General features: G+C 38.2%; 1 protein-coding gene across 6 annotated transcripts in view; it reads left to right on the forward strand.

The window, feature by feature from the left end:
• LOC111565633 (protein turtle homolog B-like) overlaps positions 1 to 17,722 on the forward strand; it is a 160,116-nt gene that overhangs the window by 57,093 nt on the left and 85,301 nt on the right. For all 6 annotated transcript variants that reach the window (XM_035946202.2, XM_035946206.2, XM_035946204.2 and 3 more), the window contains exon 4: positions 17,202 to 17,353. In XM_035946202.2, coding sequence (XP_035802095.1) covers positions 17,202 to 17,353 — 152 coding nt within the window. The remainder of the gene's footprint in view (positions 1 to 17,201; positions 17,354 to 17,722) is intronic.

Below are 17,722 nucleotides of genomic sequence, written 5' to 3' on the forward strand. Positions count from 1 at the left end.
TGCACTTTCTCTAAAAGGTAATGCTGTTACCAAAGATGTCCTGAGCCATCCGTGCATTCATTATCTATACACCGCTTAGTCCTCATTAGGGTCACGTTAGGGCTGCAGTCTATCCCAGCTGACTTAGGGTGAAAGCAGGGGACACCTGGACAGGTCACCAGTCTATCACAGGACTACACAGAGAGACAAACAATCACACTCACTTCACACCAACAGACAATTTCGAGTTACCAATTAACCTGAGCATGTTTTTGGACTGTGGGAGGAAGCTGGAGTATGTGGAGAAAACCCATGCATGCACAGGGAGAACATGCAAACTCCATGCAGAAAGATCTCGGGAAGGTGGGGACACAAACCTGGGATCTTCTAACTGCAAGGTGGAAGTGCAGTTAAAAAAACACACACATCAAATCCAGTCCTGTTTTGTTCAGCTGAGCGTGCTACTGCTGCCTGCATTCTGCAGCCACCAGAATCTGATGTGCAACATTCTGCTACATTTGTGAGTGAAAATTGTGTTTGAATGTGAAAAAGGACTGTGGTGCATCACTGACTCGCTGTAGCAAATCACATGGATTTGCTAAGCTATTATTATTCGCTAGTTATTATTAGGAAAGAGCGGTGTACAAAACACCCAGCTGTAGTTGGGAACCGTGGCACAGACTTCAAAAAAACAACAAAGTCATCAGCGAGCACAACCCTACAGCCCTTCATGCAGTATCACTCATAGTGTTAATAGAAAAGAGCAACGAACACCTAAGTGTAAAAGCTGTAACCCAACTGTCAACTCTCCCAGGACTCTCTCACAGATTCTACCAATATTCTTGCCTTCACTTGGTAGCTCTAACATTCATCAAGTCACTTAATGAGACAGCATATGATGAAGCTTGTTGCTGTGGTAACAGACACACCAGATACGATGCAAACTCTCCCGACCCCCACTCTTGTGGTCATGGCACATTAGCTCAGTTTCATCAGTGTTGCGTTTTTCATGTTTGACTTCGCCTTGTGTCTGCTTTCTCTCTCCCAGAAGTGTTTAGAGGCCTCAGGCTTTCTCCTCTCCCTCTTTTGTCTTTCTGTCCACCATTCCTTCACTCCCCTTTAATGTCTTGTCACTGTACTGGACATGAGACACAGCACTTTGATGAGATGTAGTCGTCAGACAGTCAGACTGTTGCTGTACAGGACACAGCTTAATATGCTGCCAGTTCTTTCAAAACTGAGCTCAACTTTGGTCAGTAATGTGTTGGGTAAAATAAAAGAAAAAGTTACCTATTTTTTAACAATCAAACAAGATTGCTAAAGGTATTGTACATAGCATTTCAGGGTAGGTGTGGAAACAACAAACTGCAGGTTTACATTACCGTTCAAAAGTTTGGGGTCACTTAGAAATGTCCTTATTTTTGAAAGAAAAGCATTTTTTTCAATGAAGACAACATTAAATGAATCAGAAATAGCTATTCTAGTTGGAAACGGCTGATTTTTAATGGAATATCTACATAGGGGTACAGAGGAACATTTCCAGCAACCATCACTCCTGTGTTCTAATGCTACATTGTGTTAGCTAATGGTGTTGAAAGGCTAATTGATGATTAGAAAACCCTTGTGCAATTATGTTAACACATGAATAAAAGTGTGAGTTTTCATGGAAAACATGAAATTGCCTGGGTGACTCCAAACTTTTGAACGGTAATGTATTAGTTTACTTCTGAAACATGATCCCACTTCAAGGATTCACAAAGTTGATGTATTGTACATCACTATACTAACTTTTTAAAATATGAAATTATAAAAATGTTTAACGAGATACTTAGAAGTGGTGAAATAGCTGAGCAAACAAATACTTGCTGTAGTGCATACATGGCAGAATTTCTATTTCAGTTTTTCACTAAGGAGAAAAAGACAAAGCAGTGAGGCTGTAGCCAATGTGGGTGGAGGTCAATACGAGAACAGACTTATAGCAACTGAACTGCAAGCCAGCTTGGTTCAAAAATAGTAGCCTATAACATGGCATGTTTTGTGGAATTGCTTTGTGTACCCTGTAGGTAACACAGAATGAGACTCATGTCTGAATATTTGTATGAATGCATGCAACCAAGGCGGACGGGGTGATGGTCGTTGACTGTTCATTCTGCCAGTGTAGCATTGAAATATGCAGCACATTTGAGTGTATTAACACCTTACATTTACCTCTTTTTTTTAAACTAAAAATGACTAGTTTGGAAGGAATTTGTGCATTGACGGAAAATATTGTGCAGGCCAAAATGATTCATTTTAGATGATTAGATGTAGTTATAAAAACTACCATTTTGCTGTGCATGTACTCTGGTTACAAACAACAGTAAGGAACTATTGTTGCTATGGTATTGATTTCCTAAAATAGTTTTCAGCATTTGCATCATTAGGATTCAGAATGGGCTGATTCTATTTAAAATACAGCAACAGAAATTTTACTTGATGTTCAGGTTAAAATATACCACAATATCTACAAATACTGAAGACATGGTTTCCAGCACCCTCAAAAAATACGCTCATTTTTACTATCAAGACAAGAACTAGAGTAGATGCAATCTTGAGACTTGAAACTGTAGCAAAATAAATAATTAACATATATGACAGTAGTTAAAATCTTTAAATAGTTAAATCTATGTACAGTGAAGTTAAAAATGTATTGAAATAGATGATAAACTAGATTTGTAAGTAGAGTTTGCTTTGATTAGAAACTTGAGTGCACAACCAGTTGTTGATGTGAACATACTTCAGATCAGCCAGTTAGATTGTTTGTCCCACCAGTGTTCAGTTGCTCTGAAGTAAAGTTCAGTTGCACACTGAAACGGCAAGAGGGAGAGCCACAACTGCTGGAAGAGATACACTTTTTATCTTCAATACAAGTGTTAAAAGTAGTGGTGGAACGTGATTAAAAAATGTATCTAATTAATTAGAGGCTTTGTAATTAATTAATCACATTTTTGTCAAATAGCGATTTTTGACACAATAAGAAAAGTTTTTCAATTCAGATAAATTTTGGTTGACGACTGAATCAATGAATAAACATATATGTGAACTTTAACCCTATATTACCATTTGTATCATATTTCATACATGAGTTTCTGGGAGCTCAGAGCATCAACATGAGAAATTGTTAAATAAATAGGACAAAAATAGTTTCTATTTCTAAAATCAACACTTTTCCTATAAGAGTCTGTCGATTCCATTAGCTTATTTCATGCAGGTCAGTGTCAGTTGCACAAATGTAGGTAAAACAGTTTCTAAAGTATTTCTTTCCTGATGAGTGAAAATTGAAAATAAAAAGGGGTTTTTTTGTAACAAGGATCTTCATTGACAGACTTATTGAGGGCTGCAAAAAATAATGACTGTATGGTCATTTTGCACTGTCGACTGTAATGACCTTTACTCACGGAGCTACAGCAAAGTTAAAGAAAACAAACAAGGCTAATACGATTCTTGTTCAAGCACCTGCCATTAGATACTTGTATGTGGATCATCTTTTAATGTACAGCAACATCATGCAGTACAAGCCACAACGCTTTAACAGAATTCTTATTTGCCATTGCATTTCATGTGTCTCTGAGGAGATGCACATTTATGTGCCTAGTAGGAGCCGTATGACAGCTGCTGTCTTCAGTCCCTTGGTGATTCCTGACTCCCTGACTGGGAATGCAAAGTTGAATAACCCAGTGATGTCTGCTGGGTAGAATAAAGGTGAGGAGACTTCTCTCTTCCATGATGGAAAGATGTACAGAGATGAAGTGGTAGCAGGGTTAAGGGACTAAGGCTCTGGGGAGTCTCTGCCACTTTTGCTGATGTCTTCCTCATGCAGCTCCACATGAGACACCTTCTACCTTGGCCTGTCTGAGCGAGAAAAGTTTCTCTGGCAGGTCCAGTCTTTGGTGGCAGGGGTGGTGTGTTGTGCACCATGCAGATGGTCTGTAGTATTTATGTACAGAATTACATCATGCCATCTGTGGCTGCAGACATCACAGAGAAAGCATAGTGCACAAAGACATGCACTACAGCAAGCTCCTTAGTGGTTTAGCCAAAGCCTTTATATTTCATACTTCAGTTGAAGTTCCCCCATTCCCCTACTGTGCTTCCTCTGTTCCAAGAAAGGCTTAAAGTTTCCACATCACATTCAGTGCACGTTGCCTGTTGAGTTCCAAACTGGTTGTAATGTCACAAATCTTGCTTGCAGGTCCACACCTTCACCTCAGATTTCGGCAAGGTCAGAACATCCATCATCCTGCACAGTGAATCATCCAAGAGAAGTACAAAAACACAAATTTTGAAAGGAGAGGACTTTGAAAATTTGAATTATTTGGCAAATGAAAAGTCCTTGAAGGCACAGTTATAGACTTGCTTGGTAATAGTACAGTCAGACTAGATTTCGCCAAGTACATTTTACTTGTGTGGTGTGAGAAACAACAGACTGGACTGGACAATTGTATGGACAGGATAGTTAACATAAACTGCAGGATGGACATGTAGAAATGGGAATGAAATAACAGGAAGTAAGCTGATTCAGATCCACATTGATAGTTATTGCAAAAGCGCTTAATTTTTTAATCAATGATTGTACATTTAAGAGTACTTTAAAAGAAAAACTGAATATTTTCAAGTCACATGATACATGAGTAAAAGGTTTGAGTTTGAGCAGATGAACAGCCTAGCTCCTCAATGACTGTAGAATTTAGAAAACGTATGGTCAAGCTCCTTTAGGCAGACAGTCCTGTGTGAAATAGAGCTGAGGAGCTGTAAAAAATGTTTTTCTTTTTGCTTATTGTGACATAAATATGATCTATTTGATCTTATTCATCCAAACGTCACATCAGTACATCAACAATTACAACCTGGAACTCTCATTAGCTCTGTGAACATTAGAAAAATGAAATCTCATCACCTGGGAATCAGTGCCATGTGGGTTCATGCTTAACTACAGTATGTTTCTGTACCGAATCTTCAAGTGTAGAAATGTTGTTAGGAATTACACTGACAGAGTCTTTAAGGTTCGGGGCCCTGTTCCATACTGGATGAAGCTCCAGCACTACTTCTATTTATAGCTCCCCATTTGCAATTCACCTCTCCCTGTCTTTGTCAAACATCAGTGGTCGTCAGTGATTATTCTGAGCACTTAATCTGTCAGCCTCGTTGGTGCTGAAGATGTAAGTGCCACATATAGATTTCTGGTGAGATGCATATAGATTGTGGTGGAGCTTTTCTTCTAGAAACTGACACCTCTGATTCATTCCTGTGAACTTCTGTTGCTCTGAAGTCTTTTCCGGACGGACTGTGAGTGGAGAATATGATGAGCAGTCAGACAGGATGTGTTTGTAAGAATGATGTAATTATTGTGCAAGTTTTTGCTGAATGATTGTGAAATTTCAGGTCACTGCGAAAGGAATACCAAACCAGGTGTTGCTCAGAATATGTTTATGGCCACGTTTCTTTTTCTCTTTGCAGTTGAAGCAGTTTTACCAGGCTAAGCAGTATAGAAAGTAGACATATGAGTAGATGGATGGATGAGAAAGACTACCTTCATGCAAGATAGTGCGCAAGCTCCCAGTTTCTGCCTTCCCGTGGCATTACTATCGACTTTTCTTTCCACTAAGATGATTTAGACTCCCACCGTCTCCCTGCTCTCTCACAGTGCAAGCCCCAATTCAGCATGAGGTGATGCCAAAGAAGCAAGGTTCATATCTCCTAGGGTTTGTCTTCCTCCCCCTAAAATAGCTTCAGCACATCCTTCTGCTCGCCATCGTTGTGCTCTGCAGCAGAACTCTGCAGCGTCTGCATGCTGCACACCAGCCCCGTTTTCTCTCACTCGTCTCTTGTGGTGCCGGTCTTTTCCTGTCCTTTGCCCCTCTTTACCTTTCTGTCTATATTTACTTCTTCCCTGATTTCCCCCCCTTCTTTCTTACAAACTGCTGGACACTTGTTAACACAAAAGGACACATATCTTCTTAGCACGGGTTGATGTCCTCAAGGAAAAGTGGATAAAATGATCACTGTTTCCCCTCCCTGTCAAAAGTCTAAAAACGGGCTTGCACATGATCGCTAGGTAGTGGTAGTGTCCAAATCACCAAGACTGAATCCTGATTAATCACTTTGCAACTGAAACTACAGCTTGAAACAATGCAATTAACAGATTGCAAAAGCTAAAATTTAGGACATACAGTATGCAGGATCTTTAAAATTTCTGGATTTATCCTTTTGATGGTGTCTCATGTGGTAATGCTTCTTTATTTAATGTTATTTTTTAGCCTAAACTTGTTAATGTTTGGCAAATTGGAACCATGCAAAGTATACTGAAATATCACTGCTTTACTTTGACGCTAAACTTAACATTATGTGGACTGTCCACTGAAGATCTTAATGATAAATTGATTACATGAACAAGTTGACCCTTGTAGATACACAAACGCATAAAGCATGAAGTGGTCTTTACCTGACCGTTGTAGACTTCAGGTATAAATCTGCCATTTCTGCCTTACATTTCAAGTGGCATTCTCCTCCCAATCCACCGTCTGTGTGTTACCGTATACACCAAAGCTTTGCCAAAGGTCTGGATTGTGCAACAAGGTAGGTCTGCTAGGGCATGTTGGTGAATTTGCCATTTTAGTGACAGTGCTGGTGTCAATGCAAATGTTCCAGCAAAACAAGTTTAATGCAACGCTATTTGGCAGGGACACTGGTGCTGCTTTCAGGACTGAGTGCCTCGAACGATGATTGTGATTGGCTTAAAGAAATAAGCCAAGCGTGGTTCCCCCATAGCTGAATGATAATGGGTGCAGCAGACTATTGTCTAGTACTTACGCAGAGATAGGTCTGGATAGGGTGGTTGGTCATTTACTGTACACAACATTATCAAGCTTGTAACTATGACTACGACTTTGTACAATATTGTCTTCATGTCCAAAACTGTGCCGTAATCACCTTTCACACTATGTAACAATGCAAAAGGCAAACAATAAGTGTTTCTTCTATGTCTGCATTGGAACACAGTTAGTACTTCATTTTTATTGCTTTTCACATATATGCCACTGTTCAGAATAGGTCATTGGTATTCTGACCCTAAGATGGTAATAACTGACATGGTGGATTTATGAATCACATCTAATTACCTGCAGATTTTACTTGACAGGATGCAGTTAAGAATGACTTATGATCACAGTGGCAGGCACACAGCATGCTGACAGGCATGGCAGACCTAGTTTTTCTTACAGTCCCTCAGCAACAATAGAACATAGAACGGTCACTACTGTATATAACACTTACCACTATTTGCCAACATGTTACTTTTAAAAATCTGTGACCGACTTACTGGTTTACCTCACTTACTTTACATTTCACTGTACTAAAATGGAAAAATAATCTTGCTGACACTAATGTGCTTTAAAAAGATCATCAGTCACACAGTTTGAACAATTAACTTGTGAGCTGTCCTGAAAAAACTAAAGCTGTGCTCCGATTTGTACCTGATATTTTAGAGTCTCCAATCAAAACAGCAAAAAGACCAACTGTTTATCTCCTCCTATCACAATATCCATTATTCTTACTTCTTTGTCTTTTGGATTGAATGAACTAATACTGTACCTTGTGAAACTGATGCTTTTTGAAGGCTAAATATCAGTTATTAGGAGTCAAAGTGACCTTTATTGCACCACCAAGGAGCATTATAAAAATAGTACATGGTCACAGCTGCAGTTCACATGACAAAAATGTGATTATGGCATAATGTAAAGGTGAGCAAGTTTCTAGGCTCTGCAAACTGACTTTCACCGTGTACTAAAATGTTATCTTAAGAAAAGAAGTCGTTAAAAAGTCATACTGTTCTGTGGCAAATGATCTACAATTACATCAAATGTATGCAGTCAGTTGTTTCATCCATCCATCAACTATACCTGCTTTATCCTAGAAGGTCACAGGGGGTTGGGACCATCCCAGCTGACACTGGGCAGGGAGCAGGTACACTCTAGACAGCTCGGCAGTTCATCACAGGTCTAACACAAAGAGACAGTAATAGTAAGCCTTATTAATGAAGTAGTCTAGTAATGAATGACATGTTCCAATTCTATCACGTTCTGTTAATAGATAACATTTATTTATGTAGAACTTCAGGAATACAAGTCTTTATTAATGAACAAACCTAGTTATTCCAAATATCATTTATTGGCCTTTCTTGATCTCTAATCACTGATCCGATGTCAATATTGTGAAACGCCGATAAAGAAAAACAAAACAATATTGGTCAGTTGGTATTGCAGTATATAGTTGTGAACATGGAGTTTCCAATGCTTTCCACAATTTTTAATTTTCAATGATGGAATCATTGAAACACGTGACAATCATGTCTTTTGGTTCTTTTATGGATTTATTGTAGGTCATTGGGAAATATCCCAAATTCGCTGGGTCAAAGATATACATACAGTAACCTGAAATATCAGTTTTGTTGATGTAGACAGTTGTGTTAGTCAATTATCTGCACCTGGTCATCATGTGATCGTCAGCAGGAAGCTCATGTAGTGTTCACTTGTAGTCATAATTACAGTGCCGCTATCTCGCAATGATACAGAAATCTTTAACAAATCCATGGATCCAGACTATAAGCTGCATCACTGCCAAAATCTAATCAATTAGTCTTTGTGTCAATTTCTGGCCTTCCCTGAAAATTGCATCCAAATCCGTTAATCTGTTTTTGAGTAATGTTGCTAACAGATTAACAGACGGATAAACGTACGCTGACCGTCATGTAACTCCGCCGCGTTCCTAGGTGCGGTAAAAGTCAAATGACTGACTTGAACAAGTCACAAAATCACTTGGACCTATTTCAAAGCAGCTGCAGACCCCGCAATCATCTAAAAACAATTCTTAGTAATTAAAGTAAATTAATTAAAAGAAAAAAATGCATGTTACAGTTGTGATTGGGCTTCCATACAGTGCGCTGGGACAAGCTTGGTTCATAGAAACCTCACCCCAAAACCCCAAGGACCCAAATGATCGGCTGCCAGCGTCCTAGTGCCAGACACTGCAGGACTCCCCCAGAGGTCCTGTTTTGTGCCCAGACATTTTCAGAGATTTTTCGGTGTTACAAGGCAGACTTACACTTTATTAGGTGGTCTGGCAGTTTTAATATTGTGGCCGAGTTGTGTATTCATTCAAAATATATCTGCCTCACTGTCCAATGTGTGTGTTTACTGACATTGTTAAATCAGAGCTTGAGATCTTTTTGTGTTAAACACAAAGCTGTCTCACTTTCCTCAGCATTTGCAATGTCAAAAATTTCCCACAATTCTTGCATCTGACTAGTAGACAGAAGAAATGGCAACACATTAGACACAGTTACATTTTGACAGGGTTTGAGAAGCAAGAAGTTCCTGCGAATTTGCAGTTTTCTTCTTTAGCTCTAAACAATAAATAAACTTGCAAAGACAAAAGTTTGAAAGAAGTGGGGAAGAAAAACCCCGCGGTCAGCATCACAATCAAAATCTACTCCCAAGATAGGTGGTGAGTATTAGCAAAACTCAGGCAGCTGTGGCCAAATACATTTACTGAAATTGTTGGTGTTTATAGGAGTCAGTTGTGTTGCTGCAGCTGAGACATCTGTTGGAAGCTGCATGGTCTTACACTATGTGATACGGCAAAATGTGAGGCATGGAATTAGCACTATGGTTTGGCTTATGACTGCAGATAGAATGACATGTTAGCAATTGAGAGGCTACAGGATTACACATGTAAGCAGATCAGCATCTGTCCTAAGGTGATTAGACTGAGAATATCAAAACAGGAATTATGACCAAACAAAATCTGTATTGAATCACTGACAATGATATCGATGTGCGTGTATGGATAGAATTGAGCTGGCACGCGTTAAATGAGGGCGGGGCAGTTGGACAACATGGCTTAAGCTTCTTATTGTAGGAAGATGTGCCAGTTGTCTTGTATGATCATCCCTACTCATAATCTCAGCTGCCTCTGAGCTAAAGAGGATTTTGAAAAATGGTTTTACCAAATGCAACTTGCCTGGTACGTGTGTGTGTTATTCTTTTGCCACACTTCTAAATGACACTTGTTGGAAAAACAAACTAACAACTCTAAAAGAAAAAAAAAACTTTTTTTTGCAATTTATCGTAAGTGAAATAGTTAATAAATACTGAGACATCTGTTTGCCCAAATTCACTATACATGTCAATTTTTGCACAAAAAGAAAAAGGTCTGTTTCTATGAGGCATTTGAAATATGGAATCACATAAAACAACTTCCTAACTCTGACTTCAAGCCAGTCATGTCCTTGAAAAAGGACAAGAATGTGTTGTTCATTTTATTAAATTATTCTTCTGCTGCAGAAAATGTCAAACCGGCCTCTATTTTGTGACAAAGGATGTTTAGGACCGTAAACATTAAGACTTTCATGAACTGCTTGTCAGTGTCCATTATGCATATAAATGCATAATTTTGATTAGTGTATATGTATTTAAAGTTGCTTCAGAACGTTGTCAGACCTCTTTGTCTTTTGCAGACTTTACTGTGTTGTAGATTTCATTTAACAGAAATCTCATTTAGTCCCATCAGACAAATTTAATAATGAGAAAATGAAAACATTTTGTTAGAAATGTTTGCAAATATTCAAAAATCGAAAATCTGTATAGTTTATGGAAATGTTCAGACCATTAATTCAGTACTTGGTAGAGGCACTTTTTGTCAGCAGTTGCCTCGAGTAAGACTGCAGATGTTGCACACCTGGAAATGGAAGATTTTTCCCATTCTTCTCCTCTCGGCCTTTGTCAGAGTGAAGGGAATCTTCTGTGAATTGCCATGAGGGTTGGACTGAGTGACTGACTTCTCTGTCACAGCTGCTTAGCTAGTGTCTGACGTAGTCTGCAAGTGAGCCATTCGGGGGTCATTGTAGTTTCTATCGATAAGAAGCAGAGTTTCAGCAAGTTTTGGGTGACGCTCTGAGGAAGACTGCAGATGCAGTCGAGACATGTTGACAAGGTAAAACCGTACTTTCCTTATTTAGTTGTCTGTTTAAAAGTAACACTGTTCTATAGTTTTGAATCAATTTTTTTCATTTATTGATGCTCCGAATTCAAGTAAAGATTATTGTAAAGCCTTATTGTTGTGCAGATATGCACACTAGCAGGAATGCAGCACAACATGGAAATAAAAGCCATGATTAGTTTATTTAAACATGAAAGTGTATTTTTTTTCTAAAATCAATAATAATCATAATTAATAACCATTGATCGTAATAATCTTGATGACTATTTTGGCCATAACTGTGCAGCCCTAGTTATCTAGAAATATTTAAGCTACAAAAAAGATAATGTTGGTCAAAAACAGGCCCTCTGTTGGCAGTGTCTTACAGTTATGCACTCCATGAGGCATCACAACAAATCTGACCATTTAAATCAACACCACCAAGCTCTTTGTGAGCATTGTGTAAAGATGAGTGCAAAGTTAAATCTGAATACATTCCAAAGCACAAAAAAAAACAAAAACATAAAACATTTTTATATGCCTTTGCCAGTGTTGCATCATATGAGGAAAAAGTTCTTGCTGAAAATAAATTCTTCACGGTAAAAAGCAATTTTTATGGGGTTCAGAACAGTTCCTTCTTGATGCCTCCTGTATCAACCTCTGCTGCACATGTATCTTCATGTTCTCCATCCTGCAGCAAAACCAGGACCTTCTTCATGTAGATTCAATCCCTCCAACATCTCTCTAATCATTCCAGAATGGTTGATTCTGTCCAAAGTTAATCAAGCCATAAAGTAGAAATTAAAAAAGCTCATTTCACAATATGTATAAAATGCAGCAATGTTAGTTTTTCCCAGTAACATGCGATCTTAACTACTAGTGTCTCCACAGATGTTTTGTGCACTTGAAGGTTATGCATCGAAAGTGTCACTCTAGACCAGTCAGAGACTTGCCCTAAAGCCAAGAATAACTTCCATCTTGCCTTTCTACCATGCAGGCCTGATTGATGGATTGCTGCTGAGATGGTTGTCCATCTGGCAGGTTGTCCCATCTCTGCAGAGGACTTCTGAAGCTCTGCTACAGGGGCCGTTGATTTCTTGGTCACCTCCCTGACCAAAGTCTATTTTGCTTGGCAGCTTGATTGGACTGCCAACTTGGAAGGGTCCTAGTGGTTTCAAACTTCTTCCACTGTACAGTTATTGAGGCCACGGTGCTCCTGGGGACACAGTCAGAGCTGTAGAAAAGGTTTTATACTCTTCTACAGAGAGTTTCATGGACGTCATGACATGATTTTTGTCCGGGCATGTTGTGTGAATTCTGCGACTTGTTATACATACAGTGTGTGAATATTCTGGTAAATAAGAGATGTAAATATTTGACTTTAAATAAATTTCTATTAACATGTTTTTCTTTGTCATTTTGGGTTATTGAATGGAGATTGATGAGGTTGAATGCTGAATGCGTTCTGAATCCACAGTGTACGGATGGGGTCAAAATGCCATTCGCGTTTATTCCTCTGCTTTTCTTTCAGTTGTGATGAGCAGTCCATTGGGACTTGGCTTTCATCGTTTGCGTTCTGTACTTGTACATATATAAAACTGTAGCCAGAGGTGTGTGCAGCCAACCAGACAGAAAAGGCAAAGTCAGGTGAAGGTTTATAGACATGCATTATTAAGTGGTCTCTTGGTCACTTATTTGATTGGCCAGTCTCCTGCTATTATATTCACTTGGTTGGTCTTTCAACGCAAGGGGGAGAAGATTTAAGTGTCTTCTAGAAGAAAATTCTGATGCAGTCTGGTCTTATTGTTCATTTTACCATAAGGTCCCGTACATCTAAGGACATGCCATTTTTGACGACTCCTCTTGACATTGACTAGTGCAGTTCAACTAAATTTGGTTGCTCTCTTGCACTGACTTGTTTCTTCATCACAGTCCACAAGTGATGGGTTTAAGTCAGTACGTTGACGAGACAAGTCTAAAACCTTAATTCTAGCCTGATTTAGACATTTCTTTACCATTTCTGATGTATATTTAGGGTCATTGTCTTGTTGGAACACTGTACTGCATCCAAGGCCCAACCTTCTGACCAATGATTTTAGGTTTTCGTGAAGAATGTGGAGCTAATCCTCCTTCATCATTATTTCATTTAGTTTGTATAAATCATCAGTTCCACTCGCACCAAAAGAACCTCAGCATAATACTACCATGAACATGCTTCACGGTAGCTTTGGTGTTCTTGGGTTAAGAGGTCTAACTTCTCCCATTCAAACATATTTCTCGTCATTGACTCAGCAGATTTAATCATTTTTCCAGAATTTTTTTTGTTGTTGTTTGTTTTGCTTCACTATCATGATTTTAAGCTTAGATTTGGACAGTTTTCACACAGGATTAGTTCAAAGTTGGAAATCCGATCATTCTTTCCGCTTCTACAGTTTCTGCTTCTGATAAATGGTGTCATTTTGGAGATTTTTAGAAAAAGATAACATGCCTTACAAACCATCCAGGAGGGTTTGAGCTTCAGAGTGCTGTGTGATTTCATCCCTACTCATTTTTGTGTCTTTTTCGTTGAATGTAAATGCATGCCTGTAATTATGGCATTAAAGGTGCTGATAGGATTAATTTTAATAGATAAATATAATCAACGTGTTTTTGCAAGCATTTTCAATTTGTTCTTAACCTTGGGGGCGAAAAAGAACCTCAAAGGAAATACCAGACATTGAAAAAAAATGTTTCTGTACTTGGCTGAAAGTGGAAGAGCTGGCATATTAATCACAACAAAATGTAGAAAAGTACACTGGGAACAGATTCAGTGTAACTGTAACCCTCCTCAAAGTAGTGCATGAATCATGAATGAGTTTTGACTGGAGCCATTTCAATTATGTCATCTCACTGGGTGTAAGGACTGAATGATCTGGGTAAAATCTCCAATTGTGACCTTTCTGACAGATATTGTGATCGTGATTGTTGATCAGTATTAATTGTGTAATAAATTTTACACATGGGATCTAACATAATCACTTAAGACACTGTTTAAAACTGAAAAACTGTTCAGCTCTGCTGGATCCACTCCAGTACCCATATTGCCATATTACATAATACGCCAAAAGGATATTTAGTATGTCCCAATACATAGTATGTCAAATGCACTGTGGCAAAAATATCAAAGGATCCTGCTACATCTGGTCACATTTTGCAAAAGAGATGCCAGCATGCTTTTCTGGCAGTTCTGACCCACAATCTTCTACACAGTGGAAGATGTAACACATACACTATGGTGTCTCACACATGTATAAACAAGCTTGAGCTGCTAAGGTAACAGATCATTTTGCGATAGACTTTAACAACTATATGAGCAAGATGGTACAAATGTAATATAACAAAAATACTGTGGCCCAGTTGTATGAATGCCGTATGCAACAATATGTGCAACTGTAATACATACTAGAAGAAAAATTCAAAAGTATGAGATTTGGACCGTAGGTATTGTGTCTTTTTCTGCAAAGGCTCAGCGACATCTGACTCCAGAATTCAGGTCACTTGCTGTTTATATTAGCGAAGTATCTCTTGTTGTAGTTGTGCATGGAAACTGGCATCACTTAGCATTTTCTTTTGCATTTTAGTCAAAATTGGTTAAAGTTCGGATGGAAACCCAAAACTGAAGGTTTTAATAGGTCACAGATTTCACAATTTCTTCAAAAAATGTTTAGAAAAGAAATGCTTACTGAAAGCCAAACATTAGCATCTAGAACAAGGATGGAATGTACAGTGTAAGGAGGGTTGAAACTGTGGTATCCCTCAGTCTCATCATGTGATGTTAAATGCATGTTCTGTGAAATAACAATAGACATATTGTATAGAAAAAAATATTCCTTAAATACTGGAGATCACTATCTATGTAATTGCATAGTCAGGTGAGTCATTAGTTGGTACCATAATAATTTAAAACCTCATGACTTATGAATCGTCTCTGAGAAAAGATAAATACGACATTGATCCAGGAGACAATACAGGAAGTTGTTGTAATAAAAGCCTAATAATGGAACTGCAGTCAACTTCAAGAGATTTTTTTCCCCCATGCTCAGCTCTCGGTCTCACATCTCCCTCAGCATCCAACCCATTATATGCCACTATGTATTATAATACAATAACAAAATCATTTCTTCAGCACAAGTTGTGTATCAAACTACAGATACATTTAGCTACCACTGTAGTTTTGTAATTATTTGCAGACCAATGCTTAGAAAGCAGTGAGTCATGCTCACTCACTGTGCAGTATGGCTTCAGTGGCTACTTAGTGCTTCACAATATACAACTTGACTGCCAAACTATTACTCAGAACTAGACATAGCCAGCAAAGCAGGCATATAATGAGTAATATTAGCTAAATGCCAACTAAATGATTTTTTTTTTTACCTAATATAACTGAGAACCATGTTTACTCCACTCACAAAGTGTAAAGGAGCAGTTTCCCTCTTGATTGGTTAAAGCTCTTCCTTTTTGATGTCACTCACATCTTAAGAAAATGTACCAGTGAGAAGTAAGTCATCAAATATAAAGCAACACTCAGTCCATTCTTTTTCATGTTGAATAATAGTTTTATTTTTATTGTCAACATGCTATGTTATTATATCTTTAGTAAAATATACACTACCGTTCAAAAATTTGGGGTTACTTAGAAATGTCCTTATTTTTTGAAAGAAAAGCGTTTTTTTCAATGAGGATAATGTAATATTCATCAGAAATACAGTCTAGACATTGATAATGTGGTAAATGACTATTCTAACTGGAAATGGCTGATTTTTAATGGAATATTTACATAGAGGTACAGAGGAACATTTCCAACAACCATCACTCCTGTGTTCTAATGCTACATTGTGTTAGCTAATGGTATTGAAAGGCTAATTGATGATTAGAAAACCCTTGTGCAGTTATGTTAGCACATGAATAAAAGTGTGAGTTTTCATGGAAAACATGAAATATGAAATTGCCTGGATGACCCCAAACTTTTGAACTATAGTGCATATAGAGATCATGTTGCACATGGGTTCAGTGAAGTTAGGTTTAGCAGGGATCTGCTTATGCTCTACCTTTTTACCAAAAAATACTTCATAGTACTATGTGTCCTGAGACCTGCATTGTTTTAGTAACATTTCCATTGGCATTTAAATACATTTCATAGCTGTATGCAACTGATCCAGTTTATTAGGGCTGCTCTTACTGTCCATTAATCTGTCAGCTAGCTTACAGATTACTTAATGTAAAAACAATTATCAAAATACCTTTTAAATTTCTTTTATTCTAACCAATTGTATGTTGTATGATGCAGCACAACAGGAAACTCCATGATTAAACTACATTTAAAACAAAGAAAACAGTATACAGTTATGTAAATTCATGATAAAAAAAATAAATCAAAGTTTCTACTAAACACCTTAAACATAGTCAGAATGTTTGTGTATTAAATGAAGTGTAACACAGACATGTTGGATATTTTACAGCACAGATGTTTTCTCAGCTAAAGCAACTCTTTTAATCTTCGTTATGCAATTCTTCTCTGACTTTGCTGGAACCTTGGAATTCTATAAAAATACAACTTTTTTCTTTAATTTATGTGTGCGGTGAGTTTGTCATGTGAAGCTGTAGTTATATCAGAATTTGAGCAATGCAGAGCTACAGCACAGAAGTTACTGCTCGTTAACATGTAGTCTTAATGAGCCACAGTACAGTCACAATTTAATACGGCACTAAAAAAGATGTAATTGAGAACAACTTTACTGAAAATTTGGCTGTGCTAAAACCCTGTATATGTGAGCACAGAGACCAGGAGAGAAGCCAGTGGTTGTAAAGTGTCTCGCACCAATAGACCCTCTGTGTGGCGCATTGTGCTGTGATGTTGTGGTCTGCTGCTGAAACTATGTGGCATACAAACCCCCTTTCTGTTCTGTGATATTTTGAAGTACTCCTACGTTTTAGACACTTTGGCTCTTTAGAAACTTTTACATTGAACTGAGTTGAAACTGCTATTATTAATGATTGATGCAGTTTCAGCATTGATGTCAAATATTATGCATACTGTTAAAATTATCCCTGATTTTTCAAACAAGGAGTTGGCTGAAAGAGTCTTTCTCTTTATCCTGTGCTTGTTTCTTTTGGAATGTTATTAACAAGGTTGTATTTATTTTTTCTTCCCCATCCCTGTGACTCCTCAGCTCCCCCCACATTCACAGATACACCACCTCAATACGTAGAGGCCAAGGAGGGGGGGAGCATCACTTTGACCTGCACGGCCTTCGGCAACCCCAAACCCTCGGTCAGCTGGCTGCGGGAAGGCAGCCTCATGGTCAGCAGTGCCAAGTATAAGGTACAGACTTCTATCATTATGTCTCATCTGCTCATTGATGGTGTTCCTGTCCATACTGCCTGTTCAACAGCACCCCTCTTTCATTTCATTGAGACCACTGCATTTGCACGGGGAGGGATTGGCTCAACTTCTTCCACAACGCAAAGTTCTAAAAATGCACATTAGTTTGCTTTTTAGCAAACATTTGCAGACTTAAACTACTGTTCAAAAGTTTGGGGTCACCCAGGCAATTTCATGTTTTCCATGAAACTCATGCTTTTATTCATGTGCTAACATAATTGTACAAGGGTTTTCTAATCATTAATTAGCCTTTCAACACCATTAGCTAACACAATGTAGCATTAGAACACAGGAGTGATGGTTGCTGGA

The sequence above is a fragment of the Amphiprion ocellaris genome, chromosome 14, assembly GCF_022539595.1.
Source record: "Amphiprion ocellaris isolate individual 3 ecotype Okinawa chromosome 14, ASM2253959v1, whole genome shotgun sequence".
In the NCBI taxonomy this organism is placed as follows: Eukaryota; Metazoa; Chordata; class Actinopteri; family Pomacentridae; genus Amphiprion; species Amphiprion ocellaris.